Consider the following 20840-nt stretch of genomic DNA (forward strand, 5'->3'; position numbering starts at 1 on the left):
CGAAAAACACATTTTTCATTTTTAAAAAGTTCCCAGAAACACATGTGGATTTTTTGTATGTGCAAAAAAGTTCATGCCTTTTGTCCAAAAAAAACCAAACACCCCCAGGTGCATTTCTGGAATCAGAGTGTTTTGTAAGAAAGGGGTGGTTTCTGTACAAATTTCCACTTTTTTCTTTTTTGTGTTTTCTTTCATTAAAAACACATGCACATTTGAACAGACTGATTTTTGCAGTAATTCAGTATGTGTAAATACCATTCAAAAACTTCATATTCAGAAATATTCATTATCTAAAAGGTAAAGGTAAAGGTAGTCCCTTGACATCAATGTCTAGTTGTAACCAACTGTAGAGGGTGGTGCTCATCTCTATTACTAAGCCGAAGAGCCAGTGTTGTCTGAGGACTGCTCTGGTGGTCATGTGGCCAGCATGACTGCACTGAATGCTGTTACCTTACCACCAAAGTGGTACCTATTTATCTACTTGCATTTGCATGCTAGGTGGCAGAAGCTGGGACTAGTGACAGGAGCTCACCCCATATGCAGCACTCAGGCCTCAATCTGCCAACCTTCCAATCATCAGAATTGGTGTCTTAATCACTAAGCCACTGCATCCTTCCTATTCCTGATCTGCATGGGGTGAAAGCTACAAATTGCATTCTTACTTTGTCCCCAAACGAATTTCTACAGGCAACACTTGGTACTGAATGGAACTCCTGGAATGCATGTGAATTTTAGATGGTGAGAATAAAATGGGAAGGGAGCCACAGGTCTGGTACAGAGCTACTAAAGAAAACTTTGACCCATACAGGCCTCTTAAATTTATGCTCTCTGGATGTTTTGGACTACAGTCCCATTATCCCAAGCCAGCTAACCATGCAAAATGTTATATAGCAGTGATGGCAAATCTTTTTTGGTCCCCATGCGGGGGGCAGGGCTTTGTGCCAGGGGACAGGACTTCCCAAATATGTTTCTCTATGCCTCCGACTCTTGCAGTGACTAAGGATGGCATCTCGCCTCTGAATGCCTGCCTTGAGTCGGTAATGGGCTGGATGAGGGAAAACAAACTCAGACTGAATCCAGAGAAAACAGAGGTACTAGCGATAGGATCCCCAGGCTGAGGCAAGGAGGTTTGCCAACCTGTCCTGGACAGGGTCACACTTCCCTTAAAGGATGAAGTTCGCAGTTTGGGAGTACTCCTGGATCCATCTCTACAGTTGTCATCGCAAGTAGATGCGATGGCTAGGAGTGCTTGGTACCAACTTCTGTAGTGACACAGAAGATTCAAATATCTAGCTTTGGCTTCCTTTGTAAGACATGCTTTGGCACTGGATCGATGTGTGAATGAGCTTATACTAATTTTGCCTCCAGTGTTGTACATGGCTCATTCCCCTGCACATGGAGCATAGATATCTGCAGTGAGAAAGCCTTCATGTATACAGCAATATACCGCACATACACAATGATAGGTCAACCTCATGTATATGTTGAGGGCAACTTTTGAGGCCAAAATTATGGATTTTGATATGCCCCGTGGATAAGTCAAAAGTAATACTTAGGAGTATGTAACAAAGGATTTGAAGGATAAAACAAAGGAAAGTGATGCCAAAGAACTTACAAAATTCTGGTAGGCATAACCTTTTTGTGCTCACCCTAAAGGCTGTATGTATAAGGGGGAATTAGGGCAAATCATTGCTACATGTGGAGGAGGTGGCTAGGCACTGGTGGGACTAAGGAAATGGCAAAAAAGGATATGAAGCCAAAGCAAATAAAATGGTGATTACATTAGCAGTGAATACAGCTTTTAAATTTAATGTGATAACTTTGCCTGATTTTAGCACAGAAAAGCTGACAGACATACACAAGTGTGTATTCAGATCCTTCAATTCCCATACTGCTCCAAGTGCAAAGGTGTGCAAAAGATTCCACACTGCATAGATGTGCAAAGGTTTCCATGTGCAGATGCTGTAGGTACAACATCTCAAGACAAGATGTGCAACATCAGAAAAACTTCACAAACTGATGCAGTTAAGTAAGCGGTTTTTATGAACAAGGCTTGTTGCCAAGTCTATTATGCTCCTAGAAGCAGCAATGTACTTCATAACACTCCATCTGCACATGAATAAACATTTGACTAACCAGTCATTTCTTTCAACAAATCTATTTGCACCACAAAATGTGTCCTTAGTTGTGTATCAGGACAACCTTGCCATCTCTATGTATTTTCTAACCACAGAACCATTTATGCAGAATTTCCTAATAGCTCCTAATTACTACAAAAAGTAACAATCAAAGGAGGTTGTGTATTTATTCAAAATTATTATAGTACTCATATAGTACAATTTATATCTTATTACAAATATATTCAGAGACATATTTCAACAAAAAGAGAGCAGAATAGCTTTAAAGGTGGAGAAAGTTAGGCTGTGGAGAAATGGCAATGGTAAGGGAGTGCTAATGAAAAGTATTTCCCCCTTTTTGAACATTCTGGGCAATGTCCAAAGCATCTGGTACACATACACCATAGAGAGGTGTGATCTCTCACTTTAGACACTATGAAAAGAACAGAAAGAGAAGCAATATTCTCTCCTTTACTTCTGTAAATATGTCTAAAACTGTACCTCTCCCTTTATTTCTTTCAATATATGCAACACCATCTAAACAACTAAATAATGTGTTGCTGTAGTTGAGAATATAACATGTTCCTTCGAATTTTCCATCTCAAGGGCCACACACACTGGGAAGCTTAAAAAGCTTGCTAAGCCAATATATGAACATCAGAGAAATACATTCATAAAATGTCCTTGTACATTCTTTAGTGTAACTATAGAAATGATAGAGAACTTTCCAAAAATTCCATCAGGGATATTTTTTCAATTAAAATTTTCCAGATTTTAAAGTTAATGCCAAAGGGTATTTAGCAAGTAGGGGAAATCAAAGATGAAACTCTTGGCAGTGAAGAACACAAAGGTTTTCATAAGTCATGGTTTATTAATTCTTGTGTAGGCTTGAGAATGACATCTGTCTCACTCCATCTTTCCTTTGTTGGCTTTCAGCATTTTCTGTAAGACTGGTTCAGGTTCTCCCTATGAGGCCTTCCAGATGAGAAAAAATAAAAATTGGTGGAAGTCACAGGTTTTGTTCCTGTACAAATTGATTTTATTTTTGTTATCCACATGATGTTTTCTTTCCCCGAAGTATTTTCTGGAAGTTCTTGGCATTACCAAGGACTTTTTTCACAACTTCTTTAAACAGGTTTAAATGAACCTGGTACTTTCTGAAATGAAATGCATCTGAACTTGCCTGTGTGTTTATACTATTTCAGAAGCAGTATAAAGATGGCTGCCACCAACAAACATGGCTACTTTTTTCTGGAGCACAGATTCAGCTGAGATCAAGTGGAGAAAAGGAATGTTGGCACTAAAACAAAATGATCCTAATGCTTAATTAGTGTAATACCGTTAAGGGTTACTACCTTTTGAAAAGCCAAAGGCAGGACAAACTGAATGACTGATTACTTCAAATCACCGATCACACTGACAACTATGGCTTTAAATACCCCACTATATAATCTGTGAAAATTGCTACTAGAAATATTCCTAAACTTCTTTGTATTTAAATAACAACTTTGCCTTCCCTTTCCTCCTTCCATGCCTCTTTGGGAAGTCACCTCACCACTTTCCCAAGCAATCATTACCCCTATGAGGCTGGAGGCTCAGGCAGCTCACCTGAGTCTGTTTCCCTTCTCTCACCCACCCGCTGCCAACTCAGTGTCCTTGTCTCTCTGTGAGCACCCAGCTGTCCCTTTTCATAGCAGAGCTCTCAATAGAGCGCTTGAGATGGTGATGAAGTATCAGAAGACAGGAGGCAAAGCAGAAATGGACAATTTAAAAAAAAAAGCACTGGTAATTTTTAAAAATCTGTCCAGACAGAAAGTTTAGCTCTGAGAAAGAGGACATTCCTGGGAAAAGGAGGTCATATGGTAACCCTACTAAACCATGTTAGCAGTTATAGTTTAAAATACCTAAATAATAATTTAAAAGGGTTCAGTGGCAAATCAGTTTCTGAAAAGTTGAGGGACAATGGGTTTGATATTCAATCAGTGGAAGGGAGAGAAGGAAACCCAGCATATTTCAAGAAAGAGGCTGGATGCAACTTATGAATAAACAGGTATGATTTTAAAAAATAGGTATGATCAAAACAGCTGGAAATTCTTGAGGCTTCCAGAACCTCCACCTGGAGGTGCTCTAAAATGAATATCATCTTTAGCACTCACCAATGTTACTTTCTGTGCACCAGTAAATGATGATTAAAGCAGATAAGGAAAACAATTGCAACAGGAAAATGAGAAGCAGCTTTACAAATAATAATTTACAAATACACACCAGTCCCTGCTTTAGAAAACAACAACAACACAAAAATTAATCCAGGTCATTTGCCAACCTAGTCCCTGTAGAACTTCTATAGAACTTTTCATACAGCAGGTTAAATCATGGTTTATTGACAGCATTATTTCCATGTGGCTATCAAAGCTCTATAATGCATCCAAATGTAAACTCAGCTCTTTACTTCTGTAAGACAATTCCATCCAGCTGTGGCACACATTTCTAGTCCTGGGACTTATACTGGAAACAGATAACATATCACATTCTGATGCTCTCATATTCCACACAGAGACACATACATATACATCATTTTCCCCATTAGGGACACTATGTGTGTCAAATCACATCTTTGTGTCCATTTTGCAAGGGAGTATGATTTGCTTATCTTTCTCAAGGGGCATGTGGGTTTACACAGGCTTTCATCTGGGAAGGATCATCTTCAGAGGGTGCCAGTAGGCTTCAACTTGGCCTTCAAATGCATACTTAATTGAGCCTGTCTCTAACTAGTGCCATTTATTCTATGGACATGTCTGTTGACCTAGAGAGACTGCAGTCTAAGATTACCTATATTTTGACACCCCCATGAGGTCCTAATGCATTTTCCAGACACTAGCCTTTATGTAATCTTTCTTGCTGGCAGCTATAATTGACAAACTATACACAGACCCCATAACAATTTTGTTTTAGGGTCATCATAAGTTAGAAATGACTTGAAGGCACACTACAACGACATGCCTTTCCAGCTTCTCTGATGTTTTCAGGTATGGTTGGCCTCAATCCAACTGTGCTAGTATCAACTAGAGTAGACTCATTCAACCAAATCCTGAATAGTGAATTGATACTTATGCAAAAGCATTGATTCACTGGTTTTTAGTTGGCACCAGTAATTGCATTCTGGTCTTTCTTTCTCTCCCCCACCCCCATGCTATATGCCAATATTTTGTAATGAAGTAACAATAGATTTATTTACAAAGGGGTAGAGCATGTATGGGGTGTGATGGGAGCTGCAATGACAGCTTTGGAAACTGTATCTAGCCCATACAGTATACTTGTACTCCAGAAGCTAATAGCAGAGATCAACTACATTTTACAATGAACATGGCAGATGTAAAATCAGAAAAGAATGAAAAGGTGCAAGTAAGCTGTTGCTGTTATGTACTTTCAAGCTAATTGCAACTTATGGAGGCTCTATCCTAACATTTTCTTGGCAAGATTTATTCATAGGAAGATATTGCTTTCTTCTAAAGCTGACAGAGTGTGAGATGCCCAAAGCTACCAAAGGTTTCCATGGCTGAGTGGAGATTTGAACCTAGCAACACTCAAACCTCTACACCATGCTAGCTCTTGGTGCAAGGAAAACAGATCCTAAAGTCATAAAATTATCAATTTCCTTTTTATGTGGCTACATCAGATTGCAGGTCAAATGAGAGCAGAACATGAAAGAGGCGAGGTAGGGGAAGGATGTGAAGGCAAACACTGAAGCAATGTGTTTTGGCAGAACATGTTTTTGCTTAGTTACAAGCACAGTTATAGTCAATTACAGGTTTAGATGCAATACAGCTTGGAAGATCCATGTTGGACTGTGATCTGAAAGAAAAAGGTTGAAGGCCCACTAAGTTACTCCTGAGAAGTGGAGAGATGATATTTTTCAAAATTATAAAGCAGGGGTGTGAGGCTCATATGGCTCCCAGATCCTGTTTTATGCCCCCCAGAGGCACCCAGGAAACTAACCAAGCTGCACATCAATTAAAAAAAAAAAAGCCAAAGGCGGGATACAAACCGCCGCTTTGCGGGGCTTCCCCGCCGCCGCCGTTTGCTCCGTGTGGGAGCTGCAGCAGCCAAACCGCGCGGCTCCCGCGCGGAGCAAAAAAGAAGCTCCATTTCGGAGCTTCTTCTTGCGGCACACTGATGACGTCGCGAAGCACCGCTGGCGCATTCACGACGTCATAGGCGCCGCGACACGTCTGGACGCTATGCGTCCAGTACGTAAAGATGGCAGCGCCCATGTGGAAGGGGCGCCACCATCTTGTACGTATAGGATACGTATTAGGGTTAGGGGGGTGCGGAAGTACCGCCCCTTCCTAACCCTAGTACGTATCCTATACGTACTATATGGCGGTTTGTATCCCGCCAAAATCACCTGAAGAATAGGGAAACTGTCAAAACAGTAATATTTTAGGCCTCCTTGCCCCCCAGTAACATCACAATAGGACACACACACACATACAGAGAGAGAGAGAGAGAGAGAGAGCGCAGTTTGAGTGTTGGACACTGGGAGATCAGGATTGGAATCCCCACTTGGCCACTGGGTGGCTTTAGACAAATCACACTGTCTTAGTCCTAGAAGAAGGCAAGCCCTTTCTGAACCAATTATGTTAAACAAACAAACAAACCAACAAACCGAACAACAACCCCTTAATAGGTTTGGCTTAGGGTCTCCATAAATCAGAAATGACTTAAAGGCATAATAATAATAAATACACAAAGAAAGAAAGAATGATGGCTGACTTTTAAAGAGCTCTTGAATCCAAAACTGATGTCACTTGCAATGTGGAAATATTGACTGAATAAATAGGCATGTAGGATAAAATCCAGCTATGGACAGGAGCATAGAAAATTAATAGATTTAAACATTAATGTCAATACATGCACCTGTCACAGTGATCAAAGGTGGGCCTAGAGAGGGAGTGTGTATAAAAACACATTCACTGAGTATGGAGAGCCTTCTTCATCATGTCTGGTATATGTCAAAGATATCCTCCATATAACAGCCTAGACAAGAAAAACAATATTAAAAAATCCAGAATATTAATACTCTAGACTTTCAGGCTTCAGGCTAAAGGTGCCAGATGAAACATACTACACAAATGGATAGTGAAGACAGATTGATTAAATCTACTTCAGCCCAAGAAAAACAAGATAAGACAGCACTGAATGCTGACAAATTACTATTAAAGACAAAGACTTGGGTTCTCAGCACCTGATGAAACGGTGAGGCTCAAAACCTCTAATCTAAATGAATTCTAGTCACTGGGACCAAATGAACTACATACAAGGATATTAAAAGAGTTGGCAAATGTAATCTCAGAGCCATTGGAGAAGTCCCAGAAGACTGGAGGAGGGCAAATGTTGTCCTCATATTCAAAAAGGGGAAAAAGAGGATCCTCACAATTATCTTCCAGTTAGTCTGACATCAATACCAGAAAAGATTCTAGAGCAGATCATTAAACAGAGAGTCTGTGAAATAGAAAGAAATAGCATGCATGTGTAGTGGTAAAGTCAGAAAAGCTAAAGCGCAGAATGAACTCAGGCTTGTTAGAGAGGTTAAAAAGAATAAAAAGGGATTTTTTGGATATGCCGGCAGCAAAAGGAAGAAGGAAATGGTAGGGCCACTGCGTGGAGAAGATGGCAAAATGCTAACAGAAGACAGAGAAAAGGCAGAATTACTCAACACCTTCTTTGCCTCAGTCTTCTCAGAAAAGGAAAAGGGTGCTCAACCTGAGGATAATGGAGCAGAGGACAGAATAGGGGAATTTCAGCACAGAATAAGTAAAGAGATAGTCGAGGAATACCTTGTTAATCTAAATGAATTTAAATCTCCAGGACCAGATGAACTACATCCAAGGGTACTAAAAGAACTGGCAAATACAATATCGGAGCCATTGGCAATAATCTTTGAAAACTCCTGGAGAACAGGAGAAGTCCCAGCAGACTGGAGGAGGGCAAACGTTGTCCCCATCTTCAAAAAGGGGAAAAAAGAGGATCCCAACAATTATCGTCCAGTTAGTCTGACATCAATACCAGGAAAGATTCTGGAGCAGATCATTAAACAGAGAGTCTGTGAACATCAAGAATGCAATGCCATAATCACAAAAAGTCAACATGGGTTTCAGAGAAACAAGTCATGCCAGACAAATCTGATCTCTTTCTTTGATAAAATTACCAGCTTGGTAGATGAAGGGAATGCTGTGGATATAGTATATCTTGATTTCAGTAAGGCCTTTGACAAGGTTTCCCATGATATTCTTGCAAACAAGCTTGTAAAATGTGGGCTAGACAAAGTAACTGTTACATGAATTTGTAACTGGTTGACCAGCTGAACCCAAAGGGTGCTCAACAATGGCTCCTTTTCATCCTGGAGGGAAGTGACCAGTGGGGTCCCACAGGGCTCTGCCCAGGGCCCAGTGCTATTCAACGTCTTTATCAATGACCTGGATGACAAAATTGGGAGCATACTTATCAAATTTGCAGATGACACCAAATTAGGAGGAATAGCTAATACTCCAGAGGACAGGATCAACATTCAAAATGACCTGAATAGACTAGAAAGCTGGGCCAAAGCTAACAAAATGAAATTCAACATGGAGAAATGTAAGGTACTGCACTTAGGGCAGAAAAATAAAATGCACAGATATAGGATGGGGGACACCTGGCTGAATAAAACTACATGTGAAAGGGATCTGGGAGTCCAAGTAGACCACACGTTGAACATGAGTGAACAGTGTGATGCGGCAGCTAAAAAGAACAATGCAATTTTAGGCTGCATCAGTAAAAGTATAGTGTCTAGATCAAGAGAAGTAATAGTGCCACTGTATTCTGCTCTGGTCAGGCCCCACCTGGAATACTGTGTCCAGTTCTGGGCACCACAATTCAAAAAGGACATTGAGAAACTGGAGTGTGTCCAGAGGAGGGCGACTAAATGGTGAAGGGTCTGGAAACCATGCCCTATGAGGAACGATTCAGGGAGCTGGGGATGTTTAGCCTGGAGAAGAGAAGGTTAAGAGGTGATATGATAGCCCTGTTTAAATATTTGAAAGGATAATAATAATAATAATAATAATAATAATAAATTTTATTTTTACCCCGCCTTTCCATAGTTATGATGAAGGCGGCTTACAAAATTTAAAATATTACAATACAAGATAAAAATTCAATATAAAAGTTAAAAACATTACTACAAGGATGTCATATTGAGGAGGGAGCAAGCTTGTTTTCTGCTGCTCCAGAGAACAGGACCCAGAACAATGGATGCAAGCTGCAGGAAAAGAGATCCCACCTCAACATTAGGAAGAACTTCCTGACAGTAAGGGCTGTTCGACAGTGGAACAAACTCCCTCGGAGTGTGGTGGAGTCTCCTTCCTAGGAGGTCTTTAAGCAGAGGCTAGATGGCCATCTGTCAGGAATGCTTTGATTTGGATATCCTGCATGTCAGGGGGTTGGACTGGATGGCCCTTGTGGTCTCTTCCAACTCTATGATTCTATGATTTAGAAGGGAATGCCACAATCACAAAAAGTCAACATAGATTTCTGAAAAACAAGTCATGTCAGACTAATCTGATCTCTTTTTGGATAAAAACACCAGCTTGGTAGATGAAGGATACGCTGTGGGTATTGAATATCTTAATTTCTGTAAGGCCTTTGAAAAGACCCCCCATGACATTCTTGCAAACAAGCTAGTAAAATATGGGTTAGACAATGCAACTATTAAATGGACCGGCTAAACCCAAAGGGTGCTCACCAATGGCTCCTCTTCATTCTGCAGAGAAGTGACTAGTGGGGTGCCACAGGGTTCTGTCCTGGGCCCATTACTATTCAATAAAATGCATAGTTATAGGATGAGAGTCACCTGGATGAACAAGACTATGTATGGAAGGGATCTAGGAGTCCTAGTAGATGACAAGTTGAACATCACTCAACAGTATGATGCGACAGCTAAAAAGGCCAATGCGATTTTAGGCTGCATCAATAAAAGTATATTGTCTAGATCAAGGGAAGTAATAATGCCACTGTATTCTGCTTTGGTCAGGCCTCACCTAAAATACTGTGTCCAGTTCTGGACCCCACCATTGAAAGGGGATGTTGACAAGCTGGAGTGTGTCCAGAGAAGGGTGACCCAAATGATGAAGGGTTTGGAACCCACACCCTACAAGGAGAAACATAGGGTGATGGGTATGTTTAGCTTGGAGAAGAGAAGGTTAAGAGGTGATATGATACCCTTGTTTAAATATTTGAAGGGACGTCAAATTGAGGATGGAGCAAGCTTGTTTTCTGCTCCTCCAGAGAACAGGACCCAAAACAATGGATGCAAGCTCTAGGAAAAGAGGTTCCACCTCAACATTAGGAGGAACTTCCTGACGGTAAGAGCTGTTAGACAGTGGAACACACTTCCTCAGAGTGTGGTGGAATCTCCTTCTTTTGAGGCCGTTAAACATAGGCTGGATGGTCACCTGTTGGTGGGTGATTTGATTGTGAGTTCCTGCATGGCAGGGGATTGGACTGGATGGCCCTTGTGGTCTCTTCCAACTCCATGGTTCTGTGATTCTATAATTCTAAGAAAACCACCTAGGCAAATGGTTCCAGCTGGTTCATTGACAATTTACATAAGGCAATGCCGAATAGGCACTGTATTTACCTGCCCCAGAATCTATATCGGCTCAACCTGAGTTGAAGAAGGCCCTTATACACTAGATAATTATTATTCCACTTTAACTTCTAGGGATGCATCCTATGAAATACTGAGGTTTATAGTTTGGTGAAGCATTAGAAAGCTAAAATGCCAATCCCAGGATTTCACACGTCAGAACTATAGCAGTTGAAGTTGAATAATAACACTATAATTTTGTAGTGTGAATGGGTTCAAAGTTAGCTTACAATGAAAGGGTCCTATGTTCCCATAATGCTTAGCTGGTAAGGTAAACAGCACGTCTAGCCAATATAGTCAGCCATAGTAGTGACTTGAACAGGCCACCAAGATTCCACAATTTGACCTCAGAGTATGAGCTTGTTTCTCTTTCAGTGATTTTCCAGAAAGCTTTCTGTTGGAAACATTTCCCTCTCTAATACTGTTTTATCAAAGATTTCTACTTTCTATTTTTAAATGTCTTCTTAAACCTAAATGTAAACTGGGTGTACTAGTAACAGCATATAAACAGCATATTATAAAAAATGTATTCCCTTTCTTAATGACAGCACTACAGTTAATTGTGTTTACATACAGTACATACAAATTCACATTAGTAAGTGAAATGATATTCTTTCATTCAATTTGTTTCCCTCTGAAAATCTTTTAACAGTTTTTAACACCAATTTGAGCATATGAATGTTTCTTCAAGTAATTCTGGTTTCTACTTATTATGACACATGGTTCACAAAGACATTTAATTTGTTCGCTGGAAAGGAACTTTCTTCCAAATTCAGTTTTGTGGCTATGATGTTGCTGATGTCAAATTCTTCTTTTAGGGAGGCTTATAACATTTTCAGAAATCTCATCAAAACAGCAGATGGATCTAATAGAAAGAGAATGTCGGCTCTGTATTGGAATTCTGCTATTCCAAAGGGTTATGATGAGTGTTGCTGGCTGTAGGAATTATATTTCTTCTAATCAGCCAAATAGCATAGTTGGGTTTTTGACTGTCTGCAAACTAAACCATTTTCTGTCTTTTGGATCATTCAGACACCATGCCAAACCACGGCCAAGGAAACTTAAAAAGTTGGCACAGCATCTGAAATGATAAACTATAGATACAGTCCTGTCTCTATGGTGTAGCTGTCTCCACAGGCAGAACAGCTGGATGGGAAATTGAAATTTGACAACCAGTACTAAAACTGTGGTTTGTCTGTTTGGAAGCATCAATCATAGTTTCTGTTTTATGTTACAGTTCATGCAAACCATGACTTGGCACGATTTCTAGTTTCTTGTAATAGTACTAGACATAGTCAGACTAAGAATGGTAATAGAACTGAATACAACCACTTTTGTTTTGCAGCCCTGATATTGAGGCAAATAATGCTCCAATTAAAAACAACCAACAAAAAATTGAATTTGTCTTTGAGCATATCAACTTCCATCCTGGCCTACAATAACTAAGAGATAGCTCCCCAACCCCAACCCCAAAATGTTTGCAGCATTGCTTAACATCCACCACCAGATTCTTCAGACCCTGAAATAGTCTGGTGCTGCTGTAATTAAAAGCCCAAACATTTATTACACTTTTGTACTTTGGAATAAGAATTTCTGTGAAGCAGCTGCCAATAATAAAAGGCATTAGAATGCAGCTAATGGCCCTTAAAACAACAACCTTGCTTTTATAAAGGCAATCTTACTTTACACACATCACGAATCCTCTTACAGGATCATCTTACTTCCTCAAACACATTTTCAAGTGGCATTATAACTTCCAGCCAACTCATTATTTTCATTTCTGTTCAGCCTACATTAAACAATATGCAAAGTACTTTTTGAATAGCCACACACTTGTTTTTAATGGTACTCACAAGAGATTAACTCCTTAATCACTAGAGATATTTGAATGTGTTCACTAATAATCCGTTTATAGTAACAATAGGAATGGTTGAATTAAACATTAATTTTGTCAACCAAACAGCAGCCATGATGTAAACTAATATAATTCACATATACCTTGCAATATTCTGAGCTCTGAGAAGCCAGATTTCAATCATTTAGAATTATAGATTCAAAGCATAGTTTGGAGTGACAGAAGCTTAATGGAAACTTTCTTAACTGAAACTTTGCGTCAAGAGGAAAGTCACTCTCCCTGAACGATTCCATGATGCTAGGGGGAGCTGACGATTCCATGATGCTGGGGAAGCACACCAGGCGTTTATACATGCACGCTTCCCCAACGATCCAAGACATTGTGTGATAATCTTCAGAAATATTAACATTGCGTCCATTTTGGCAGAACATCACAATTCTATGGATGATTATTCTGAGGTACACTTCACTAGGTTCAGTTGAGCACATTTGCACTCAGACTGCATGCATTTGTTTCTGAGACATTACACTGAGTCACTTCACTTTTAATCTGCATCCTTTTTTTAAACTTTTTTCAAAAGTGTTTTATATTCCCCTTAGAACTTCTGTTATTAGCTCTGACAAACAGTCCCAGTAAGCAGAATGTTATTTCCCTCCATTCATCTTCAGCGATGATACCTCCATAGACAGACCAACAATATTAACCTACTGCCAGTACTCTTGTGAAGTGTTCCTAAATGGAACAACAGAGTTTATTTTCTGTTATCTGCACCCACCAAGAAGAACCCAACAGAAAATCTGGGTAAGTATTCTGGTTCCCATAAGGCAGGTGTGGCCAAAAGGCAGCCTACAGCCACAAGCCGTCCCCTGGGCCATTTTTGTTGTCCCCAGGGGTCAAATAAAAATGTTTTGCCTCAAAACTCCTCCTAGGGGCCCAGGCAAGCCTGAAAATATGGTGAGAATGCCCGCATGTCCCTTTGAGCCTCCCTCCAAGATCTTCGGGGGGGGGGGGAGGGGGGGCTAGTGTAGCTCCCTAGGTTTCCACATTGGCTACCCCTGCCATAACTGGTTACTGTATTTGAGATAGTGAAGTTCAAAGGAATGAGGAATTTCAAGATAACAAAGTCAGTTTTGGTTTAAGTAAGGAAATTATTTCTTATTTTTGCATCTCACATATAAGTATATCTTGCCCAAGACGGTATTTTTCATAAACAATACAAATCAAAAGAATTGCTCAGACCACACTGCTGACTTGGCACAATGAATGCTGGCTGTCCTGGAAAATCGATCTATCTCTTTTCCTGTTCTACATTAGGCTGTATTTCAAAATGGCTTGGAAAGTTCAGTTGGTGCCAGTGCATTTCTAAGCCCTATTTAAAGTGCTGCTTTTAACTTTTTAAACAGTGGGCAGAGCACAGTCCTGAAAAGATTGTTGGATTGCACCTCCCAACATTCTTCACCATTGGCGGTAGTGGCTAGGGCCGATGGGAGTTTTAGTGTGATAATATCTAGGAGTCTACATTTTATTCATCCCTGCTTTAAACTTTTCCATGTTTGGGCCTCAAGTAGTTGCCTTCACACATACCAAGTCTATCTGGACTCTGAGGTTACCCTCAAAAGCCTTTCTCACTTGTGCCAAGGGCCTTCTCTGTAGTTGTTCCACACCTATAGAATGAGCTTCCATCATAGTCAGCAAGAGGCCTTGATAGATATTCAAAATAATTCTGCAGACTGACTTGTTTTCACTCAGTTTTATTTTGGGCTTTTGGAATGAGTTGCAATTGCTGGTATTTCTGTTTCTATTTATTTTTACAATTGTACTGCAATTCTGTTATATATGTTGCTTTGAAAGAAGCTTACATCTCTAGATCCCCACAGTTTTTGACCTTATATGCATATTTAATGTAATTGTCCAGACAGAGTTCTGTCTGTAGTCCTAGACCACATACCCTTCAAGGGTTTTCAAAAGTGTAGTCTATTGCTTCTTTACATTTGTATGTACCAAATAAAATCTCCTCTGGGTGACCAGGCATAGCAAGTTTTTTTTAAGGAAGAAAATTGGTTCATTTGTTTTCTTTCAGGTTGTTAATATGCCACAAGTAATTATTTTGGTATGCATAAGGCAGACACATATTAAACAAGTGTTTACAAGCTAGTAACTCCTGTTGACTAAGGTGCAAGGCCAGGTAAGCAGGCAGCAATGCATTTCCCATTTAAAAAATGAAGCTGCCTTAAATTGAGCCAGACTCTTTGTTCATCTAGGACAGTAACATCTTCTCAGATTACCAGCAGCTCTCCAGGGTCTCAGGCTAAGATGTGCTACCCATGTGCTATCTGATCCTTTTAACTGGAGATGTCAGAGATTGGATTTGTGACCTTCTACATGTATAGCATGTGGTGTACCTCTTCCTATTAGACAATGGCATATCACTCAATTATCTTTGGGCACATGCCATTCCTACCAAGGAAGTGCAATGGCCTCTTCTGGTTTTTTTCCCCTTAGGGTCTGATCAGCCAAGTGAATATAATATGAAATCATCTGCATTTATTTCCTTGGGATAACTAAGAATTAAATAATAGAGACTCTAATACAAAGTACAATGGACTTCTAAATATGTAGCACAGTTTACATAGCAAGTGTAGCGCAAACATAAGTGTGGCTGTGTGTGCATACACTGACTTTGCATTCTACAAGTCTTACTAGATGTAACAAATCTCAAACAGTAAATTAGTTTTAATTATTCATGTTAATTATTTTAATGAATTAATGTCTGGAATAACAGGGGCATAATGAAGTTTTGATTAAACATAATCAGGAATAACTACCGAGACCCTGGAGAGCTGCTGGTAATCTGAGAAGAAACTGAGAAGTATAACTGCAAAACCCTCTCTGTTGTTATTATAATTATGTTGATTTCTTTCTGGCCTCCCACCCCCCCTTTTGCAAAAGTTAAAACAGATACAGCTGTATCCCTATTACTTGCTCTGCCTTTCAGCTGACCAGGAGCACCTCCATCTTGTCTGTATTAAGTTTCAATTTGTTGCCCTCATCCACTCTATTACTGAGGACAGTTACCAGTTTAAAACCAAGGCAGCTTCCTTGGACGAAGATAGTAAGGAGTGATCGATCTGGGTGTCACAGTTAAACCTCATAGTTAAATGAGATGTGTCGTCTCATGGCTTTAAGCATGTTTTGAACAAACATGGTAACAGCTAGTACCATGCAGACTTTTTTTTAAAAAAAAGGAACTGAAAAGTAGCTATTGTTGTTACATCCAAATAACAAGAAAACAAATAACAATTCCTTTAAAACTGTAATTGCAGCAGTAACCATCATTGTAACTACTTATTTTTAAAGCATCTTTGCAGGGTAAAGTAATTTTTGGATATCTTGCTAACACAGCAAAAGATTAAAGGTGGTCATGAAGCAAGAAAATCTTAGTTATCTCACAGGATAATTTATTAAAATCACAAACACAATGAATGATATCTCATTTTCAATGTTCATACTGTATTTGATTCTCACCTTTTCGAAGATATTAGCCTAAATGAAATCAATATATTCTAGAAGCATAGACCCACTGAATCAGCTGGCTTTATGTAAATGTTGACTTACGACAGGTACTGATTCAATGAGTCTACTCTAGTTAAGACAAGTGATAAGATTTAGTCCCTTGACTTCTAAGTATATCTGAAAACTCTAAATAAATAAACTAGGTTGATTGAAACCCTTTCTTCATACACCCACAGTCTTACTTTTCAAAGTACCGTCTTTCCTAGAAAATGTTTGTTCTGAAAAAGCTCTCTTTACTGGAACTCTAGTAAGTGTTATTTCCTTTCCTGTTACTACTGCTAGCCATCATGCTAATTCAGTTAAGCTAAAATACAGCTGCAACAAGAAAGAGTTTATTCACAAGTATATCTGCAAAGAAAATCCACAAGTTTAGAGTGTCACTTAGTCAGGAACGGCAAACTGTTCATACAAGACACAAATATATCACAGAAAATGGATATGGCATGTAAAACTTCCACTGTCAAATGTGCAGAGAGTGACATTTGGAGACAAACTACTTTCCATATGTACTGGAAGGTGACACAGTCATATGAGCAGCACATGATGCAAGTGGCACAATTTATGCAGCATCTCTAACAACTTTTGTGGTGATTCACTACAATAGTCTGACTGGGTGTTATTTTTATCTTTATTGGCTATATTCATGTGTCTGTTGTTGGGTTCAAATACATTTTAAGCCACCCACATCATGTTTTAGAGTAGAGAAAAAGTAATAAACAAATATTAAGTAATATACAGAAAAGATTGTTGGCCTTGCAAGAAGCATGGTTTAGACCTTTTGAATATCCAATGTTCCCTAAAGTATTCCAGTCAGAGTAGATATGTCAAGGCTAGATGGACAAGCAATCTGAACAGTTACATTTCCTATATTCCTATTTTTTAAACCAACATCCACACACAGAGAAAAGCTCATAAGCTAGCTCCCAGAGGAACTCTTTGAAGTCATTATCAAACTTTGTCCCTTGAGAGAACTTTTACTGCATTCTGTCCACCAAAAACCTGTTGGTTAGCTATCAGAGAAGCAAAGTACATTACAGGAGACTCTGGGCTGTATTCTAGGTCATGCATTTAGACTGTAAGCTCCTTGGGGGAGACATCTATCTTTCCTATGTAACTCTGTAGTCACTATGTATGCTGAAACAGCTCTATTATCTTTTTAAAAAATAATCAAAATATAATCTTCACAAAGGTGAACTAAAAATCCTGCACAAATCATGTCTTACCTTTATTTGGTGCCGTTTTCCTCACAGATGCAACATGATCCTCTGAGATGGCAAGTCGCCTCAATACATCAGCCAAAGCTGCTTTCAGCACTGTGATTTCATCTTCTTGCTGCTGCACTCTTAGTTCAAGAGCCGAAAGGCGGTCTTGGACATCAGATGTGCTTGCTGCAGAAATGCTATCATCTGTTGAAAATGATAAGAGAAAGGAATGTATAGTATTATGAAGCTACTGGAAGCTAAGTATCCCTTATTTGAAATGCTTGGGACCAGACATTTTGGAGATGTAACTCAAGTCTAAACTCAACATTCGTTTATTTTTTATATATACCTTATACAGATAGACTGAAGTTAATTTTAGACAATATTTTTAATAATTCTGTGGATGAAATAAAATCTGTGTATACTGAACCATCAGAAAACAAAGGTGTCACTATCTCAGCTGCCCATGAAAAAAGTTTTGGATTTGGCGTATTTTGAAATTTAGAATTCCAGTTAAGGGAGACTCAATCTGTATACAAAAGAAATGGAATTTACTTCTGTGTTACATCTATAAAAAGGTAAATGTAGTCCCCTGACATGAATGTCTAGTTGTTACTAAGCCAAAGAGCCAGTGTGGTCTGAAGACGAACCTAGTGGTTATGTAGCCAGCATGACTGCACCGAACGCTTGTTACCTTCCTTCTGAAGTGGTACCTATTTATCTACTTGCATTTGCATGCTTTCGAATTGCTAAGTTGGCAAGAAGTTGGGACTAGTCATGGGAGATCACCCTTACCTTCTATTTAAAAGAAATTATATTCCACTAATACCTTCTATAAATGTGACTAACAATATAATCCACAATAGGAATAACTAATCCACATATCAAAATAAGGAGGAAAACAATAAAGACTAAGGGAAATAAACAAAAAATACATAAAAATGGAGCTATTTGAAACTCATATTGGCCAGGGCTATGATGTTGGGGTGAGAGTTGTAAAGCTGGAGTCGGAAGCAAATTTGGTTGAAGTCAAAATCAGTAGGAATGTACCAACACTGACTCCACCTTCAAAATAAAAAATAACAATATATGGTAAATATATAATTTATACTTATCTTTTATACTTAATCAAATAAATGTATTTTATGTTCTGTCAATCTAAGTGATTCACATGGTGGTGATGAAATCCTTTGTGTTATCATTTCACTACAGTAGCAGTAACTATAGTTATTTCTATTTAATATACATTTGCCATTTATGAAGAAGTCAGTCAGTCAGTAGAAAAATAGAAGAGCTGAAGTTGGAGTCAAAGGTATTCCCATTAATAATAATTTCTCACTTTTATTTGTTTGGACCTAAGTCATCACAAAACTAAAATACTGATACAAAATAAAGCATGATTGACCAGAATATATTAAACTACCATTACAAAATAAAATACAAGCCAGAGGAGTTATGAAACAACAATCCATGCGTACCTCAAGCCTATGATTAAATGGTAAATAATAATAATAATAATAATCATTATTATTATTATTATTTCTTATCTGCCTATCCCCATGGATCGAGGCAAGGAACAAAAACAATTAACAGACACGTCACATCAGTTAAAACACAACAATTAAAATACACATCTATTTAAAAGAGCATACATATAATTTAAAAGGGCAAGATATACACATATTAAAGCAAACACCATTTAAAATTCATCATTTAAAATTCACAATTTAAAAATTATCTGGATAAGCCTGGGATAAATATCCGCCAGAGGAACTGAGAGTACATAAAACGGACATATTATAATCACATAATCTCCTGCCTTTCTTCCAATGAACTCAAATCAGCACACCCTTTCTGGCATGTATAGTGACTTATTACTCATAACAGCTTGCAAGTCATATTTCTTATTGCTGGTTATATGTTTTACTTTTTTTTTAAAAAAAAGTCACTATCAAGTTACGCTACGTACATTTAAAACAAAGATACTGTGGGGAGATTGGTTTAGACATCTCACGCATTGATTCTGGCCTGTGGCACACACTGCTTTGATCACAATCTCTCTCTCTCTCTGACTTGGTCCACACCCCCAAGTTAATATTAAAGTTCCCCCTCACCCAATACTGAACAAAGGAAAACCACCAGAGAGATAAACAGGCAATAATGTTGTTCAGTGGATACATATCTGGATATGATAAGTGCTATCACTGCGTGACAGAAACATGATACTATTGCATGGAAAGTGCTATTTTGGGTGCACTGTCAGAAGCATAATGCACAAGATGTAGCAGATAACAGGAACCGTTTCTTTGGTACACATCCAGCTCTGTTGAAATACAGTGGCCAGTTGGGGTCATCCCACACATATAAAGAGCCAAAACCGATAATGGAAAAGCTTGACAGTTGAGCAGTCAGACCGGTCAAGAAGTTACGGAATCCCTAAAGGTTATTAGTAAGAGAATGAATAAGCACCTGTTATGTCTAGGGATGGTCTAGGGAATTTGTCCTTCCAGCTCCGATTCCATTTCAACAAGAGATCCAGATGCACATTTGTAGCTTTCAAATATTTTTAAAGGGGGCTTAAATAGCTTGCATACACATGCAAATATCAGACTGTTGCGGACATTTTTTAACTGTTTAACATTTCATATTTCATGCGCTGACCCCACCCTCTTGGGGTTTTGAACAGCTGTACTGTTGATGAGAGATACATGCCTTTGTAAGTGAAAGGAAAATCTATAATGATTGGGTTTTCTTTTCAAATGGTGAAACATTTTAAAAATAGTTTAAGGTAACATCTGTTGCCCAGGCAGATTTCACTCTAAGGTAAACATCTTTAACCTGAGGTGCTGCTCATCATAGTGGCTAGGGATGCTGGGAACTGCAGACCCTAGATATCTACAGGTTGAGTGGGCTAACAATATATTGAAATTGTATTTGCTTGCACAGCAACTTCAGATATAAACCTTGGGTACATTACTGAGCCCTCAACTTTGGATATGGCATAATATACCTGGATAAGGTTATTACAGTGGACCCTTGTTATACGCTGGGGTTTATAAGGGACAAATGGTGTCCCTTATAAAAAATGGAAAATCATGGTTTGATATTTGAAATTTATACTTTTTTTTTTGAACATTTTCAAACGGTGGATTCTTGAATCTGCGTATAAAAAATCAGTGTATAAGAAGGGCCAACTGTATAACTTACAAGCCAGTATGAAGACATGAGAAAAGAAGGGGCAAATCTTCCCTTACAGGGTAGTTTACTGCCAATAATCACAATTAATAATCACAATTAGACTGCTTTCAAGTTAAGTGAAATTTAAGGAATTCTTTAAATCATGTAATCCTCCAGATTTTGTTGAAATGCAAGTCCCAGTACTATTAATAGAATAGTAATGAAAGATA

At 38.8% G+C, this 20840-nt stretch overlaps 1 protein-coding gene across 5 annotated transcripts in view; it reads right to left on the bottom strand.

The window, feature by feature from the left end:
* EML4 (EMAP like 4) overlaps positions 1-20840 on the bottom strand; it is a 246570-nt gene that overhangs the window by 103229 nt on the left and 122501 nt on the right. For all 5 annotated transcript variants that reach the window (XM_089529197.1, XM_089529196.1, XM_089529195.1 and 2 more), the window contains exon 2: positions 17455-17637. In XM_089529197.1, coding sequence (XP_089385323.1) covers positions 17455-17637 — 183 coding nt within the window. The remainder of the gene's footprint in view (positions 1-17454; positions 17638-20840) is intronic.

Source organism: Sceloporus occidentalis, unplaced genomic scaffold (genome assembly GCF_023333645.1).
Source record: "Sceloporus occidentalis isolate IW3139 unplaced genomic scaffold, rSceOcc1.0.p SCAF_6, whole genome shotgun sequence".
Lineage (NCBI taxonomy): Eukaryota > Metazoa > Chordata > Lepidosauria > Squamata > Phrynosomatidae > Sceloporus > Sceloporus occidentalis.